Below are 19,145 nucleotides of genomic sequence, written 5' to 3'. Positions count from 1 at the left end.
GCCTGGGGTCTCTTTTTCTCACCATGGGTCAGGATTGGCTGCTTACAAAGGCAAGTGGGAAGTGTCTGAGGGATAACGCCCCTGGAGGCAACCCTCACGATGGAAAAGGAGTTGGTGTAGAAATATGTCTTGTCCTTCAGGTGAAATAACACTGTGCCACACAGTCTATGCTGCCTCCCAGAATTCTGCGGTGGATTTGAGCCCCAGGAGTCCACAGCGGTGATCAGCTCAACGTCAGTTTCTGTTGAGTGGACTCCAACTCGTGGCGACCCCATGCACGTCAGAGCAGAACTGTGCTCCACAGGGTTTTCAGTGGCTGATTTTTTGGAAGTAGATCTCCAGGCCTTTCTTCTGAGGCACCTCTGGGTGGATTCAAACTGCCAAGCTTTAGGTTAGCAGCCCAGTGTGTTAACTGCACCACCCAGGAACTCCGTACCTACACAATAATGCACCCTTTATTGTCCACTCTACCTCCTTACCCTGCTTCCTCACTCCCTACTGGTGTCTCCTGCTGTCTCCTCCCAAAGAAACTCCATGTCCTTAAACTTTGTTTCAGGATTTGCATCTGGGAGACCCCAAACTAAGAAACCATCCCAAGGCAAGGCTTGGATTATAGTAAATAATATATTGCAGTTGTAACTCCTTGTCTGATACAAGATCCTGTGACATACTTAACACATACTTACATACAAGGCAGTATGTCTCTGCATTTTTTTTCTAATGCAGCCTAGTAGAAAATAAAATCATTTCCTAAATAAAAAGAATTCTAGGGCTCCAATGTAAAGAAGGGTTTACTCCATCGAGGAAGGCAAAACAGTGCAATGCGCTGAATGCCAGCCTGGTAAATCACACACACACACACACAGCCAATGCTGCTTGTGAGGAGAGGCTGCTGGCAGATGGAGCTCAGCACAGCATGACATCCTCCAGCCCGAAGATGGTCCACACGGCTTCCTCCTGCACACTGCCTCAGTGATGGCCTGGATGTCAGCGCATCTTTTCATTTTGGTTTGGAAACATGTCGGGGCAAGGAATTGTGCAGGCACATATGTCGTATCAAGGATGCAAGGGACCTCAAGGCGAATCCCAGCTGCCCTGACCCTGGTGCCCAGTCAGAGTGTAGATACAACCTCTGGGGATGCCACCATTTCTTCAGGAAGATCAAGAACTACCCACACCACTGCTTTTTTCTCTTTTTAATAAAAATAATATGCATTTAAAATCATCAAGTAGTTCCAAAAGGCATATAATGAGAAACAATTGGCCTATGTCCCCATCCCCCCAATTTTTTCACCCCCTTACCCCAAATTCTTCTGTAGATGCAGCCACTTGTAATTTTTGTAGCAACTTTTTCTTCTTATTTGAATATTTTGTCAGGGTATCTAATACTTTATCAAGGAGGAGCTAGAGCACAGAGATGGGACAGGAGGGGAGAAAGGGTCCTATCATCACAAAATTAAAATAGACAGCATGCCATAAGATAAACGGGAGATCTTAGGTGCTAAAATAATTAAACCACTGCAATAATTACTACCGTGCAGCCCAGGAACCAGACACACAACAAGCCTCGCAGAGAAAGTGTTTTTCGGTGGAAGACGTGAAGAAAGTGAGGGCATGAGCTATGTGGACACCTGGGGGAAGGACATTTCAGCAGGTGCAAAGAGTGTGTCTGGTATGTTTGAAGAAGAGCAGAGGCCAGTGTGGGGACAGTCACAGGAGGTGATGTTAGGGAGATGGCAGGGGTCAGATCGTGCAGGGCCCTGTGGGTCCTGGTGAGGACTTCTGTGTGATTGGATAGCTCTGAGCAGAGGCTTGACATGATCTGTACATTGTAACAAACTCTGGCTGCTGGGATGAGAGTAGGCTACAGATGAAGCAAGGACAGAAACACAGGAACCGGTAAGGAAGCATTCCAGTGATCCTGGTGGGTTACCATGATGGCTTGGACCAGGGTGGTGGCCCTGGAGGTAGAGAGAAATAGTCAAACTCTGGGTGTGTTTTGGAGATGGAGCTGACAGGTAGAGCTGATGGATTTGGTGTGATATGAGGGAAAGAGAGGAGTCAAGGGTGACAACAAGGTTTTTGGCCTGAGCAACTGGGAAGATCAGAGATGGGGAAGACTGCAGGAGTGGATGGCTTGGGAGGGGTGATGTGGGGAGCTCAGGCCGTGGACCTGGTAAGTTTGAGATGTGGAGGTGTTCAGGGAGTGCATGGGAACTCAAGGAAAAGCGCGTGCTGAGGCATAACGGGAGCCTTCATCGCAGAGAAGGCATTTAAAGCTTTGAGTCTGGGTGAGATCGCCTAGGGAGCAAGTGCCAACAGAAAGGAGAGGAGGTGCAAGGACTGGGCCCTAGGGCAGCCAATGCTTAGAGAGGAACAGGAACCAGCAAAAGAGACAGAGAAAGAGAGGCCAGAAAGGGAGAGAGGAACCAGGAGGGAGTGGAGTCCTAGAAGCCAGGTGAGGAAAAATGTTGCAAGGAGAGGTGTCAACACTGTCAAACCTGCTGACAGGTCTGGAGAGCCGAGGGGCTCCATATTTCAAGTGACATGTTTTGTTGCTGATCACCCCCAACTAGCTCCCCACTGTGGCTGTTCCAGTGTGCTGCCCTCCTATTCTGTTCTCCCACAGTCCCTCTTGTTTCACCTAAATCAGCAGTTAGTAAAAGGGCCAGATAGCAAATATTTTGGGCTTTGAGGGCCACATGGTCTCCATCACAACTATCCAACTTTGCCTTTAGCACAAAAGCAGCCATAGATACGTAAGCGAATGAGCATGGGTTCCAATAAAACTCCATTCACAGACATTGCAATTTAAATTTCCTAAGTCACAAAATATTTCTTCTTTTGCTTTCCCCCACAACCACAAAAGTAAATGGTTCTTAGCTCACAGGCCATACAAAAACAGGTAGTGGGTTGGAAGCCAAAAGATGGAAACAACCTAAATGTCCATCAATAGATGAATGGATAAACAAAATGTGGTACGTATATACAATGGGATATTAGTCATAAAGAGAAATGAAGTCGTGATACATGTGACAAGGACGAACCTTAAAAACATCATGCTGAGTGAAATTAGTCACAACAGGACAAACATTGAATGATCCCACTTACATGAAATAGGCAAATGCATAGGGACAGAAGCTTATTAGTGGTTACCCCAGATGGGAGGGTGAGAGAAAGGGGAGAGTCATTGCGTAGGGGGCGCTGGGTTTCTGCTAACGCTGGTGGTATTACTTAGAATAGTAGTAACGGTTGCACGACAAATGAACGTAACCTATGTCTTTGAATTGGAAATGTAAAAATTGTTGGATTGGCAAATGTTTAGTTATATGTATCTTTACCACAATAAGACAAACAGCAGCAGCGGGCTGGATTTGCTTGTGGGCTGTAGTTTGCTGACCTCTGACCCAAGTCAATATTCTTTCTTAGTTTTGCCCTCTTTCTCCCTTTTAAGTCACCTATAGCTTTAGCTTACATCATACGTAGCTATCACCTTGAGTCAGCTGACAGGTGATGGAAAAGAACTGTGAGAGGGTGGTGTGCCATGTTACCCACTTGAGCTTTTGGTTGGGGAAAGTACTCCCAAAAGGCCAAATAACTACTGCTATCATTTTCCTGCCCTCTGGATTTATTTCTCCGCTTTTTTTTTTTTTTTAATTTGTTGATTTAGAATGATACACTAAGCAGACCAAACACCCAACATTATTGAGCCCACCCACATTTTGAAACAAAATTTCTTTAGCACCTGAGTTACCTTTCTGTCAATGTGAAAATGAAATGCCAAAATCTTTCGTCTTCCTTTTTAGTAATGACAGGGTGCAATTATTAAGTGACGACTATGTGCCTGACCCAGTGCTAAGCACCGTACACATATTAACTCATTTCATCCTACCAGGTAGGTGCCATTATTACTCCCATTTTTCGGATGAAGAAGTCGAGGCAGAGAGTGCACAATTGCCCAAAGTCTTACAGCTGGAGTGCCCGTTGTCATGGATTGAATTATGACCCCCCCCCTCAAATGTATCGATTTGGCTGGGGCATGATTCTCATTACGCTGCGATTTTCCTATATGTTGTAAGTCCTGCCTGTATGATGTTAATGAGGGAGGGTGGGCGGCAGTTGTATTAGTGAGGCAGGACTCAACCTACAAGATCGGATTGTCTTGAGGCAATCTCTTGAGATATAAAAGAATAGAGCAGACAGACAGGGGAACCTCATACCACCGAGAAAGCAGTGCCGGGAGCAGAGCCTGTCCATTGGACTCAGGGTCCCTGCACAGAGAAGCTCCCAGCCTGGGGGAAGATTGACGAGAACGCTGACAGAGAGAGAAAACCTTCCCCTGGAGCTGATGCCTGAATTTGGATTTTTAGCCTACTTTACTGTGAGAAAATAAACTTCTCTTTGTTAAAGCCATCCACTTGTGGTATTTCTGTTATAGCAGCACTAGATTACTAAGACACCTGCCTAGCTTGAGCCCATTTTCTTTGTACACTGTACTCTCTTACTGTATATTCAAACTAACTAGAAGTTTCCAACAAATGCTAGACACAACTCTGAACAACAATTACGGCAACAATTTATGGAGGCTTTAACTGTGTCCTACGGTAGACTTTTCCCCACACATTCTCATCTAACCTTCACAACCTAGAGGCTTAGGTCTTTTTTTTTATATATGTGTGGTGAAAACAGATATACAACATAGGCCAACTCAACAATTTCTATGTGTACAATTCAGTGACTGATTATACCCTTCAAGTTGTGCAACCATCCTCGTTATCCTTTTCAAAATATTCCCCCATTAACACAGACTCAACGCCCTCTAAGCAAAATCTCCTCCTTTCTCCTCTCTCCCACCTCTGCTAACTACTAATAATCCTTGGTTTCTATACATTTGCTTATTTCATGTGAGATCATACAATATTTGTCCTTTTGCGACTGTCTTATTTCATTCAGCACGGTGTTTTCAAAGTTCATCTCTGTTGTGGCACGCACCAGGATTTCTCTTTAAGGCTGAGTAATATTCCACTGTGTGTGTATACCCCCCTTCGTTTATCCATTCATCTGCCGATGGACATCTAGGTTGATTCCACCTCTTGGCTGTTGTGAAAAGGTCTGCACAGAACATTGGTGTATAGTCCAGTCTTGTTTTAATGAGAGTTCGATGCCAAAAGACCAAGCTATTAATGAAACTGCAAAAGATGCCAAAATAATTTTTTAAAAAGGTATGTATTAACTTCCTGTGCTTCAAAGATCTTGTCCTTCCTCATAAAGGGTTAAAAAATAGTGGCTGCCTAATAAATGTTAATGCAACAGTTATCAGCTGCTATTTAAGGAGCTATTCCTAGACTCACACATCTTCGCCATCTGACATGTGCTACATAGAGAGAACCAAGAAAACCTGTAACTTTTGACACAAGTTCACACTACTAACCTCGGGCGATATTTTATTTCACTTATAGATACAGGAATCCCTTCTTGCACTGCACTAAATACATTCCCGTATCAGGACATTGGGACCAACATGAATCTTCATGACTTCTGGATGTCTTTTTTTTTTGGTATTGCTCTTGCAATATTACAACCAATACTTGAAAACAAAATGCAAATGTCTTAATTACTTAAAAAAATTCTTATATTAAAAAAAAAAAACCCACTATTTTTGGCTTTTCAATTTACAACCAATGAATGATTGCCCAATATTTGCTTCCTACAATTTTAATGTACTTCAGAGTTTAAAAACATCCTTTAATGAGCATCGCTGTATACTCCCAAGTACTCAAACCCAATGAAGAAATAGGATGAATGCTACAAAATGATTTACTTTTTTGATTGTTACTCATTCAAGTACCATTTCATTAACTCTCCCGACGGCTAGATGTCCAGAAGTCACTTTATTATCCATTTTACAAAGACAAGAACATCTTGTATTTAGTTGCACCCATGGTGTAGGTGCCAACAGAGTACTGGTTCTCAAGGTGTGGTCCCTGGACAGTGGCACCAGGATCACTTGGGGAACTGTTAGAAATGCAAATACTCAGCCCCACCCCTGCCCTGCTGAATCAGAAACTCGGGGGCAAGGTCCATCAAACTGTTGAAAAAGCCCTCCGGGGGTTCTACTGCAGACTAGATTGGAGAACCACTGACTTAAACCCTCGGGGCTCGCAAATGGAAAAAATGAGAAAAAATCACAGGTGAACTTGCTGCCGCTGGTGCCGGTGAGATAAGCCCACCAATCATCTCCAGGGGCAGCTAGGTAGGCACACCAGGGCCTTGGCAGCTCAGGCCCCAGACTTCTCCCTCAGGGGTCCAACACAAAGGATTTAAGGAATGGGATGGGACTTGCAAACTGGTTGAGTCTCAAGTAGGAGGCAGTGACCAGTGGAGAACAGCCATTAATGAGCCCAGTCTATGTATGATTATACTCTTGACCAAACTTGACTGGCTATGCGTGGGTGACAACTGTTTGCCATTACACGTTCAGGGAAGTGCCAACCCACGTGTGTTCTCTTAATCACAGACAATGTGTCACAATCGGCTGAAACCTCAACAGGGTGTCACTGGTTGGTGCATCATTAAGCCAGATCATAGTAGGAAATGCTTTTATTCTTCAACACAGTTAAGAAAAAGGAATAAAAATCGTACTTGTTGGTACTCTCACTGCCATTATCAGAATCATACATGCTAATAGGAAAAACAAGTTTTTTTTTTTTTGAGCTGCTCCCTCCTGGACAATCCCCATCTGCTCTGTGATGATGTGAACACTGCACACGATAAGCCCCTTCTAGTGAGCAAGAGACCCAACTGGGAAGCCGAGCTTTTCTCTGCTGCAGCAGATGATTCAAGAATTTAAATACATATTTTTAGAGAAAAAAATATAGAAAGGCTAACCACCTAATCATGCCAGAGCTCAACAGACCAGCATTAATAATCACCAAAAAAGGCACTTTAAAATACATTTGACAAGGAGTGACAGTAATGCAATGAGAACTACTAGTCTAAGTTCTGCACAAAACCGTCAAAGTTAATATACATTAGGACTTCCTCTCTGTCTCCGCGTGCAGATCTACGTGTGTGTGTATGTACACATATAAAATCTCCCTAAGTTCTGAGGAGAAAAAAAAACTCCGTTTTCATTTATTTTAATGGAATACTACACAAAAATCCTAGTCATCTTACTTGGAACAAAGGAGAGGATTGGTAAATTAATGTTAGAGAAAAGATACCCTCCCATACCCTTCTATGCGCGTGCACGCGCGCGCGCGCACACACACACACAAACAGTAAAATAAATACTCAGAACTGTCCCAGGTAGTCAACTATTACAATAATAAGATCTAGTATTCTGAAAGAATATACTCCATTGCAAGGAGCAGGGTGGAAATTTCTGCTGCTGTAAATATCATGTACTCACACATCCATGTTGCTTGGGTTGAAAAGAACAGAAAGAACAGAGGAAATTTCCTCCACCCGTTCCTTCCTTTCAGTACCACTGAGTTTTAGCTATGCTGTGTTATTCCAAAGTCTTATATAAATAAATTCTCAATATATCTGCACAGAGAACTTGGAGGATTTTTGTTAAACAGAACACGATTGGCCATACCCACTGCAGACCCCAGGGTTGGGTATTTTGGCTTGCAGTTACAACAGACAGAACCCATCTGTGTCAGAGATGGACAAGAGGCTTTCTCTTACTTCCTAGGAACAGGTGTATGGACACATTCTTATTCTCAGGGTATGAAAAAAATCATCAGCAATGGTATTTAAATTTTAATTACTAACTGTATGATGCCTGAGAACAAAAATCAAAACAACTTGTTAAAGGTTATGAGTCAGATTCTAGGCATTTCCGTTTTTTTGCTGCTGGCTCCTCAGTATTCTTCAGTTCTAAAGTGCTGACATTGGGTTTGAGGCTGGTGTCTGTCTTGACATTGTCCATGGCCACAGTGAAGCCTGAGAGTAGGTACCCCCCACCTCCACTCATCAGCAGTTTGGGATGACTTCGATCTGGCAAAACCTAATCAAGAAAGAAAGACGCTCATGTATTCCTATGGTGACAAAGCACATGCTACCACCACATATGCCAAAACCAGAACTTAGGTGACACAGGTTCTCCCAAACACTTAAATGGACTGATTCCTAATGAGCCCATTCCTTCACATGGCGGTGCAGGTAAGGGAAACGGAAATGTAGAAAATGGCTGCAGTGATTTTCTTTTGAAAAATAAAATGGAAGCCCTGGCTCTGTTAAACCTGAGGCAAGTTTCAAACAGAGAAGGGTGAGTAAATGGCTTCTGCAGGGCTCTGGTCTGTCTCAGCCTTCTTCCTCTTGGTTTCAGGAGGTTTCATGGTCATAAATGGAGCTGGGGTCTATGCAGAAGTAGTTAGTGGACATATATACAGATCTATTCCTTGTGATCCTGTAAATTCTGACAAGAATTCTTTTCTCCTGTTGCCATAGCAAAGAAGACTCCATGAAGGGAAGGCTCACAACGGCTCCAGGGAGCCCCTACAACAGCATGGTCATTAAGTAGTCCAGCAAACCACGGAGGTGCTTCCCACAGATCCCCCTTCACGAAGGAACTAGCCGCAAGGAGAACAGGCAGCAGAAAGCCTCCATGTCTCTGGGATCTGCCACAGTGTTCACATTGAGATAGGCCATAGACTGCTCCGAGGCGGTAAGTGAGCATGGGGGCCAGGATGGGCTCATTTCTGCCTGACACAGGGCTCTGCTAATGGCAGTCCCTGCTCTGGGGCTCCGATCAGCCTGGCCAGCACTGCAGGCTCATCCTGCCTAGCCCTCCTTTCTCTTCCTTCCTAGGCATCAGGCCTGCACCATGGTCTGAGGGCTCCCCTCCCTACTCCTGCTCCGCCTCCTCTTATCTCTCCAAGGCACTTCTCCCAATATATGTCATATACTTCTAATTCCGTCTGGCATATGCCTCCCAGAAGACCTGAACTGACACAGTGCCCGTCACTAAATCTGGAAAACTTGCCACAAAGATTTCTCCAGCAGAGAGGAGAAGGCCACTTTCTCATCCACCTGGGATTTTGCTATTATCGATTACTCCCTTCACCGTGATACTGAGGCCTAGGTGAAATACAAACTACAACTGTTTGCATTTTAACTGCCTCTGGCCTGGAGTTAGGGAATAATTCACTCAGTCATAACAAAAGGAGAAAAAAGGGTCAGGACAAGTTCGAGGTATTTTCTCTGAGTTAAAGGCATGGGACATCCTCATCTCTGCAGACAGAGGCAGGGCTGTCTCTATTTAAGAGGTTCCAGTATGACTACGAGGAGCTGGGGACCCAGGAGAGCTGACTCTGGTTGTGGGAACACATACCTGGTAATTTCTGAGCCAGGTTTCAGACAGCCTGAGGTTGATGACCCCTCCCCTCTCCCGCAGTTTTGTGTAGCATTCCAACAGAGGCTGAGGACAAAAACAGAGTCCTGTTAAGAATTGCTTCTTGGGCAGCAGTTTGAGAATCAACATTCAGCTGCAAAAATTCCCAGCCATTCCCTTTTGGGATTACCTCTTTATATTGACAGTAGACTACAAATGGCCTGGAAGGGGCCACAAAGTCCAGCAAGGACATCAGCAGTGGAATGGGATGGAAACGGCTTGCTACAATTAAACTGCAAGGAGAATGTCAGGCAAATGATTTCTCTGCTCCTTCAATGTGAAACACAGGTTTGAAAATGCATTTAACCTAACCACGTATTTATGTGCATGACTCACACAGAGATTTAAATAGAACATTCTAGAAATTCACACCAGAAAAAAAAATCAAGACTGATCACTTTCTAGGAAATACAGACTGGATTATAAACTCTCACGGTGCTTGGCAACTCTTAAGTATCATTTAGTGACATTCATTTAAAAAAAAAAAAGGCTGGAAAAATCCAACATTTGCATATAGCAGTTTTGCAGCTATCTGAATCTATTTCTTGTTATGAAGTTTCTCGTCAGCTCTTGCTCCAGTCAGTATCACAGCAATTTAAATGCTCACCATCTGCACCTAGTGGGACTACCCCCCCCCATCCAACAAACTATCACTGAACAAATTTTAAATTTCTTCTAAAATTGCTAAATCAGCAGTTTCCACCTTCACCAGACCCAGCCTCCTTTCTTTAAAAACCCAAGACAGAACCCTCATCTCTGCTTGCATCAGATCCGGAGCAGCCAAGCAGGAAGAAAACACCAATCTGGAGAGGAGAGCCCAGCAACATCAGGAGGCCTCCTGCAGTTTTCATCAACGCACCCATCTGCGTTTCTTTCATTCAGCAGAGCTGCGGCCTCTAAATGTCTTTTCCTCTGCTCTTCTTGTCTCCTTTGCTTCTCCTGAATCTTCAAGAAAAAACATAAGACACCAATGTATTGAGGTCATTCAGTCAGTGTTTTAGAAATGCTCGTCTGTCAAAACATCTCAACAATATTTACCAACTCAGACTAAAGCAGCAGCAGGAAGCTGTTTATAAGGATGCTGAAAACACACACGAAAAAGTCCAAATATCGTAAAGACATCATCAAGGTACCTATATAATGCTTCTCTGTTCTAAAACTCCATTCCAAAGATTAAAACACACACACACACTCACTCACTCTTTCTCCAAATATTTCTTATCGTAGGGGATGATGCCCTAAAGCCAAATGAAATTTCATTCCTTAAATGAAAAGCTAACTGAGGACCTGACGGAAGTATTATGAGAGGGTGGCAGGGACTCCTGACATTCTTACATAATCCTTTTTGCTTCCTCTCTCTTTAGGGTCCTTATCTTCTGGATCTTCAGAAACGATTTCCATTGTTTCTTGTTCTTCTGGGAGGGTGCTCTCTGGGGCTTCTGCCATGCTGTCTTCATTCTCCTGTTCAGAAGCCTGTTTTTCCTCAGTTATGCCGTTACTTTCTTCAACCGAAGCACTGCCTTTTGACTCTGAAGACAACATCTCGGATGAAAACGTCCCATTTAGGAGACTGTCCACTTTGTTGAGGGGGAATTCATAAAGACCACTGAGGAAAGATTTGGGAAATCCAAAACATGCTGTCGCTGCCCGAACGGGTCCACCTCCGGGATACAGCTGAATAATGGAACCAAAACCTTAACAGAGAAAAGAGACAAACATCTGCACCATGGAGGCAACTCTAGAGCTCAGCCTCGGCCAGTCCTCCTCAGAAGGAAATCTGCAGGTCTACTTTGTTCAAAGGCTGAAGGACGACAATGCGGCTCCTCTGGGGGTCTGTTTGGAGTCTACGAATATCCTCAATAGAGAAAACATAATCCTCAAACAGGTAAACAGGAGTCTTAAGGAAACCTACTCGCACTTGACACTACTCTAAAACCCAATCTTATCTTATCTTCTGTGAGGTCAGAGGGAGAGCAAGTAACCCCTTCCAGGGAGAATACATCCCTAGTATTCTTTCTGCCCCGTCTTCTCAATTCAGGACAATAAAATGGGTACTAGCTATCCAGGAGATTCCTGAAGTCACTGTCCCGGAAGTCCTAGACAGCCACAGGCTCCAGAATCATTCCCACCAATACTGAAGCTGGAGAGGACAACCACCAACAGGTGATGTGGATTGCGCAGGAAGGTCCCAGGGCCTGGGGCTGTGCAGGTTCACCCAGGTCATTTCATTAAATCTTGCAGCAACTCAATGCCGCTTTTCATGAGTTTGAATTCTTGGGACCCTCCAGTCACATCATGTTGGGGTTTTACTAAACTCGAAAATGTTAAATCTCACCTCCCATTCGTTCCATCATCGCACCCAGCACCAAACCCGCACAGGTCTCCATTACGATCATTTTATTGCCAGCACGAATATTTCCCAACGTCAGCATCTGGGCTAGTGTATCGTATCTCATGTGGCTAAGAAACAAAAGAAGAATAAATTTACTTTCAGCTAAGTGAAGCCTATTATTTTAATCATTATTTTTCAAGTTTTAGTTGTTTTTCTGTTTTACGTGGTGAAGAGATTACTGTTTTGGAGGTGACAATAAAAGGACTTACAGTTTATGAGACAGGAGGACACTGTATGCAGGCAGGCAAGTTTTTCATTTTATTTAAAATCATGACTTTCTTAAAGTTATGTTTTCCCCCAATTATACTTTTGAAAGGAAACAGAGCGTACTTAATTTTTCCAGGTTCTCTTGCATAATACATAACTGAAAGAATGCGGGTAGATGGCTTCACCACGGTAACAACGGCTTCGTATCTGGGAGAAGGAAGGAAAAGCACAGCACCAAGTTTTAAAAACTAGTTAAAAAATATTGGGGAACAGTTTTCATCCTTTTTAAAGAAAGCAACTTACTTTTTCTTCTTCTTTTTTATATATTTATCTTGAGCAAATTCTGTCTTGTCCCGGAATGTGGTACTATTTTCAATTAACTGCTGAACTATTTCCTACAAGAAAAGCAACAAGCAGATTTTCTTCAAGCTACTTTCACACAACAAATAACTTCAAAGGTCTTTACCCCAGGTGTATCCAAAGGTCTGATTCTCTATTTCCTTTTCCACAGAAGTTCGAATAGATGACCTCTGTATTTTTAGACTCTATCTAGTGTTAAACCGAGATAAATGAACAGAGAGAGGCAGTGAAGGGGGAAGAGACATAAAGAAAACTGTCATACCCCAAGACACTGCATTAAAGCAGTATGGAAAATAAACAGTGAAGCTCTGACGTGCACCAAGTTATTAAATTCTCTACGACTAAGTCTCAGTAACGTCATTCACTCATATCCCGGCATGTAAGAAACCAAATTATGGACTTACTTAATTGCACGTACATATCAATCTACTTCTAACAGAAGCATAATGTTATTTTTATATTTTACCTTCAGTAAATTCAGTTTTAGAAACCAAGAAATTTCCTCAATACCAAAGACAAAACAAAAAATCCTTTGTTACCTCTCCTTTAATGCCCTTGTCCTTCAAGGCTTTTATGTCATCTTGAGTAAGTTTCTGAGATTTCCCATCGTCGATTATATTTCGATTGTCAATGCCTGCTTCTTTTGTCTCTAAAGAAGGAAAGTGCTCTATGACACGATGATCCGAAATTATTTTATAACCTTCTCTTTCTAAGTCTGTATTCACATGCAGCCATTCAGCCATACAATGTGGCCTTCCAGCACCACTGTCCCCATCCCAGTCCACTATCCTTTCTTGCCACTGCCAAAATCCAAGCCAAAACTGTTGCCGTCGAGTCGACTCCAACTCATGTACACCCTATACCAAACCTGGTGCCGTCAAGTAGATTCTGACTCACAGTGACCCTACACGACAGAGTAGAACTGCCCCATAGGGTTTCCAAGGAGCGCCTGGTGGATTTGAACTGCCAATCTTTTGGTTAGCAGCCGTAGCACTAAACCACTACGCCACCAGGGTTTCTAGAGCAACCCTGTAGGACAGCGTAAAATTGCCCCATAGGGTTCCCAAAGAGCAGCTGGTGGGTTTGAGCTGTTGACCTTTTGATTAGCAGCCAAGCTCTTAACCACTGTGCCGCCAGTTCTTGCCACTACTCCTCTAATTCATTTTCCTGCTCCTACTCCTGGCCCCCCTTACCACGCACCAGGAAGCCAGAGTACTCTATTTAAATGCAAGCTGGCTCACGAGGTGGATTCCCATAGCAATGAGAATATATCCCAAACACAATCTGCAAGGCTGTGTATCATCTGGCCCCTGCCTCATCCACTGATCCCTAGATTTCAGTCACATTGTCCTTCTGTTCCCTGAAACACCAAGCATGGTCCCACTGCAGGATTTTGGTGCTTGCTGCTCCCCCTGTCTGGAACACTCTCTGGACAGATCTTACAGTGGCTGGATCCTCTCCCGCATCCAGGGCTGTCTCACTCACCCAATCAGGGCCCAGCATACTTCCCTGCTTTACTATCTTCCCAGTCTGGATTACCATCTGAGGTTATACTTTTTTGGTTGCCTATCTGATTGTTTTCAGTCTTCCCCACTGTAAGTAAATTTTATGAGATCGTCTAGCTTAAAAACTGCCACAATCTCAGCACCTAATCATGCCTGGCACATATCTGGTATGTAATAAAAATCTGAATGTTAATAAATCTATGACCAGATAATAAAATACAGACCAGAATTTTAATTAAAAATAATAGCTAAAACTTTGGGGTCCTTATATGTGCCAAACACGGATAAGAACTTCTTATGTGTAGTATTACTGAACACTCACTACAACTCAGGTATTAAGTCTTCTATGGCCCCATTTTACAGATGAGGCTGTAAGGCTTAAAGACACCAAGTAACTTGCTCAAGTCCCAGGCAAGCAATAAAGGAGAACTAAAACTTAGCCAGTTGGATTCAAAGCCAGACCTCTTGATCACTACACTATATGCTAACTACCGTGTAGCTGTTACTTAACATCTGGGGCCTGATAGGGCTCTGAACTGCTCTTATGATGAAGCGGCAGCAGGGAATCATGGGATTAAGCGCCTAGCTCAAGGTCAGAGAGCCAGTTAATGGTGTGCTGGTTTCTCAATGCCAAAGGCAGGAGTTGCTCCATTTCATCAAGCTATAGTTCTTAGATTACGAGTTTTGGCTTGTTTTGGGATTTCCCAGACTCGCACTCTAGAATTGCAGCGGCATGCTTCTGACTGGCCAGTTTGAGAGCATCTATCTCAGACACCTAGAGTAGCGCACCTGAAGTAGGCTCTTCCTTCTTCTTCTTGGGCTGAAGACTGCCTCCGCTGGTCACTTCAAATGTGGTTCCGTAACTATGGCCAATGGCATTATCCAGATAGAACCACTGTTTTTCAAACGTTACTTTTCTAAGGAAGAAAAAGCGACCAATCTCACTTGCATCCTGTACAGAAAAGACATGCTCATTCTACTGTTTTTTCAAAACTAGTCTCCACAAAGAATGGTCAGCAGCCTTATCTCTGAACACAAACCAGCAAGGAGCTTAGGGAACGGGGATGGGGCATAACATAAAATAAATGAGCTACAAAAAATCCTAAACTTTGGGAAAAGGACAGAAGGGCAGGAGGCCTTCCTCTTCTGGGGCATTGCTCTGAGCCCACTGAGCACCATTTGACAGGATGCCTAAACTCACAGGCTCTGTGATTTCCTGAACAGCAAGCCAGGGTCGCCAAGACTGCCAGGCCATTGGATACTCCCTGTAATTTACACAAGAAAATCTCAAAATTGAACCTCCACTGAGAAGAGAAAGAACAAATTCATCAGCCTAACTGGACATTTTACTGAAAACTACGTAAAAAAAACAAATTACATTCACAAACATTACTGACAATCGACACATTTGGAAATGGTGCCTAACACTGACAATGCTATACTGAGGACCAGACAACTTCAGGGTTCCTGTTGCACAGATTTTTATCTTAGTTCAATTTAAGAGGAAAACTTCACAGAACCAAAAACCCTTCCTTTCAAAAGGAGAAAATATCTGCTCAGCATCAACCAGGGGGTAGACAGTGGGTGCTAGGCACATCCCATACTTCTACTTCATTTAATTTTCACAGTGTCATGGATTGAATTGCATCTCCCAAAAATATGTGTATCAGTCTGGCTGGGCCATGATTTCCAGTATCGTGTGATTGCTCATCATTCTGTCATCTGATGTAATTTTCCTATGTGTTGTAAATCCTGACTCTATGATGTTAACGGGCGGGGGGGGGGGGAGGCGGGGAGCGGGGATAGGCAGCAGTTATGTTAATGAAGCAGGATTCAATATAAAAGACTGGACTGTGTCTTCGGTCAATTTCTTTTTGGAAGTAAAAGAGAGAAGGGAGCAGAGAGTCGGGGCGGGGGGGCCTCACACCACCCAGAAAACAGCACCAAGAGCAGAACATGTCTTTTGGACCTGGGGTTCCTGCAGAGAAAAGCTCCTAGTCTAGGGGAAGATTGATGAGAAGGACCTTCCTCCAGAGCTGACAGAAACAGAAAGCCTTCCCCAGGAGCTGACGCCCTGAATTTGGACATCTAGCCCACTAGACTGCGAGAGAATAAATATCTCTTTGTTAAAGCCATCCACTTGAGGTATTTGTTACAGCAGCACTAGATAAACAAGAAACATAGTAATCCTGGGACATAGCTCTTCCTAGATGAGTCATCAGAGGCACAAAGAGAAGTATCCTAAGAGCCACAATTACTCCAAAGCCTGGTTCTTTCCACTATCTCACACAGCCTATCCTGGCAATGGCCAACGGCCCTAACTCAGCTCAGTGCAGGTGTGCCTCCCACCCTTGTCCTCTGAGTAGCCCAGTGCTAATGAAACACTAGGTCTGAGCTGGGCTGGGCTGAGCAAAGAGGGAGGGGAGGTGTCACTTAAGCAGACAGGTCTGACAGAAGGTCACTGCTCCAGTCAGAAGGATGTGGGGCCACGTCCTCATCAGGATGGAGTGGGATTCCCAGTCACCTTGAGAGCCAGGACTGCTGCTGCCCAACCAGATGAGTGCAGCCCTGAGGGGTGGGTGATGGGAAGGCTAGCCTGGAATGTAACTGAGCTCAGAGGATCATTTTCTAAACAAAACAGAAGACACCATCACAGTTCCTGCCAAGAAAAGGAGCTGATGAAAGTGTTTCCAAATAAATGTCTAAAGATTACTTTTTAGAACTAAAGATGTTCCTGTTTGTCTCCTTGGAACGAAAATGTTCTCATGTAAAAAAGTACACTGTTAAGATGCATGCTCCACCACACTTCCAAAGTAAACAACTTACAAGGACAGTACAAGAAAGAAAACACAAAGTTGCATCTGAATGGACATTACAAAAACATGTAGCTTTGGGATCATTTGCTGAACTATACACTTATAATCTAAGGACTTTGCTGAGTATACTTCAATTAAAAGTGTAAATAATTAGTATCAGCACCTTTCGAAAATTATGTACTTGTAAGCAAGCACACCTTTCTAATTTAATGTTCTGGGAAAAAAAAATACTGGCTTCTAGAGCGCCAAAATACAGTAGTGATGTGCGATAGTTATAAAATCTAGTTTTGTTATAGACTGAATTGTGTCCTAACCCCTATACTTGAGACAAGGGCCTTCCCCCAGAACCAACAGAAAAAACCTTTCCCTACAAGGGAGTGTCCTGAATTGACTTCTAGCCTCCTAAACTGTGAGAAAATAAATGTCCACTCGTTAAAGCCACCCATCTGTGGTATATTTCTTTTATAGCAACACTAAATAACTAAGGCAAATTTCAACCACCAAAATGAAATATTTTATCGATACAGAATTTTAAAAAATGTTTAAAAGCTAGTACAGGTATTACATTTCTGGACTAAAAGATATACAACTCCCCCCGACTCCTCTCTCTCTTTTTTTTTTTACTGAACTGGTACTTGTGCAAAAACAAAACAAAAACAAAAAACCTTGCTTATTACCAGCCTGGTGTTTTGTGAACTGTGACTTGTCTTTTTTTTTTTTTTTAAATGATACCTGTTTTGCTGTAAATACCAATCAACAGTTTGATTCACAAAGAATTAAAATAATTTACCTGAAGTGAACACTTATCAGAAATTCCAAATCTCACAGTCCTAGCTTTCTGGAATAAGAATTGATGCATGTGAATTACGGTGTTGGCAAAGAATACTGAATGGACCGCCAGAAAAACAAACAAATCTATCTTGGTAGAAATACAGCCAGACTGCTTCTTAGAAGTTAGGGTGGCCTTTGTCTCCCTTACTTTGGACATTGTATCAGGAGGGACCAATCTCTGGAGAAGAACATCATGCTTGGTAGAGGGTCAGCAAAATAGAGAAAGACCTTCAACAAGATGGACTGACATGATGGCTAAAACAATGGGTTCAAATGTACCCACTATTGTAAGGATGGCACAGGACTGGACAATGTTTTGTTCTGTTATACACGGGGTTGCCATGAGTCAGAACCGACAGCACCTAACAACAACAGCAGCTTTCTGGTCTGCAAAAAGCTGTTCCAACACTTCATTCAACTGACTTATTTGTCAAAAGCACTACAATATGCCTGCTCAAAAGAAACCCTGGTTGTACATGCCAGATAAATTAACTCAAGCATCCCAATATATTTTCACCACTAATAGCCTGCTAGAATTTAACAACCTCTGTCCCCTACTCTGTTATCAAAATGCCCACTTCCTAGTACTAAAAGAATGATGATCACTAGTCAGCAGGCTCACAAGCCATACATAATTTTGAGTTCTGGGACATTGAGCAAATTGCTTAATTTTTGCAGACCTCAAATCCCTTGGTGTAAAATGAGGGAAGGAAAGTTATTCTACGGAAAGATACTCCCTATCTTATTCTCTGTAGACAAGAGGCTGGAATTGCAGCCAAAGGCAAAGTTGAGGACGGTTCATTTTTGCGGGACTGAAAGTCCCGGCTGAGGGATTGGAAGGAAAGAGATCTATGGAAAAACCAAGCGGGGGAGACTCTGAGGGGAAAGGGTGAGACCTTAGGAAATGAGGACAGTCTGTGAGAAGATCCCAAGGACTTAGGAAAAGAACCCCAAGCCAGAACATCTGTGGGCCAAGAATGGGATTCTGGACAAGGACTCTGTGGAAAGACGCAGAGAGATGCCAGGGCGGAGGGCCACGTATGAGACCCTGGAGGGGGGACCTGAGGAAAGACAGGAGAACTGGGGGAGATGCTGAGGGCCAAGGATGGGATCCTGGGGGAAAAGGCCCCTCTGAGAAGAACCGAGAGGAGATACTGAGGACGGCGGATGGAGACCCAGTCAGCCAAAACGGAGACCCTAGTGAGAGGGCTCTGCACGAAGACGCGGCACAAAGGGGTGTTTTGTAGGTGGGGTCGGCGGAGCCCTAAAGCCTGCCACCTGCCTTACTTTCTCCGCTGGACCTGCACCGCTTTGAACACATCTTCCCGTTTCAGCACCACGAAGTCGCCGTCGCGGATGCGGTGGTCCCCGAGCTGCGGCGGCTGCGGCGGCTGCGGGCCTGGCTCCTCCCCTGAGCCCTCCATGACGTTCCGCTGGCTTCTCTGCTCCGCGAGGCACGTCCGCCCCGAGCCCTCTTCCTCTGTCGTCGCCGCCGCCAGCCTCACCTGCCGCAGCCCGGCCAAGCCCAAACCCCTCCGCCCGGCACCGCCCCCACGTGCTGCGGCCGCTTCCGTTTTCCGGCCCGACCCCTGGACTGCTTCCGGGTGCCGCAAGGCTTCCGTTTGGTTGAGAGC

At 44.1% G+C, this 19,145-nt stretch overlaps 1 protein-coding gene across 2 annotated transcripts; it reads right to left on the bottom strand.

The window, feature by feature from the left end:
* Positions 1-3,637: 3,637 nt before the first annotated feature.
* Positions 3,638-19,043, bottom strand: TRMT6 (tRNA methyltransferase 6 non-catalytic subunit). 2 transcript variants are annotated; one of them, XM_003411581.4, is made up of 11 exons: positions 18,799-19,043; positions 14,654-14,781; positions 12,899-13,008; positions 12,303-12,394; positions 12,123-12,206; positions 11,736-11,860; positions 10,736-11,094; positions 10,260-10,345; positions 9,531-9,633; positions 9,341-9,427; positions 3,638-8,014 (listed from the first exon to the last, which is right to left on the bottom strand). In XM_003411581.4, exons 1-11 carry the CDS (start codon positions 18,933-18,935, stop codon positions 7,823-7,825), a joined length of 1,503 nt encoding a protein of 500 aa, XP_003411629.2. In that variant the 5' UTR covers positions 18,936-19,043; the 3' UTR covers positions 3,638-7,822. The 2 variants fall into 2 exon arrangements, 1 of the variants encoding a protein (XP_003411629.2); XR_002786172.2 differs by having other exon boundaries at positions 7,990-8,014; positions 9,531-9,670; positions 18,799-19,034.
* Between the last annotated feature and the right edge of the window lie 102 nt (positions 19,044-19,145).

This window comes from Loxodonta africana, chromosome 24, assembly GCF_030014295.1.
Source record: "Loxodonta africana isolate mLoxAfr1 chromosome 24, mLoxAfr1.hap2, whole genome shotgun sequence".
NCBI classification, from domain to species: domain Eukaryota; kingdom Metazoa; phylum Chordata; class Mammalia; order Proboscidea; family Elephantidae; genus Loxodonta; species Loxodonta africana.
The sequence above is the reverse complement of the archived record's forward strand: the minus strand, read 5'-3'. Positions and strand labels throughout refer to the sequence as shown.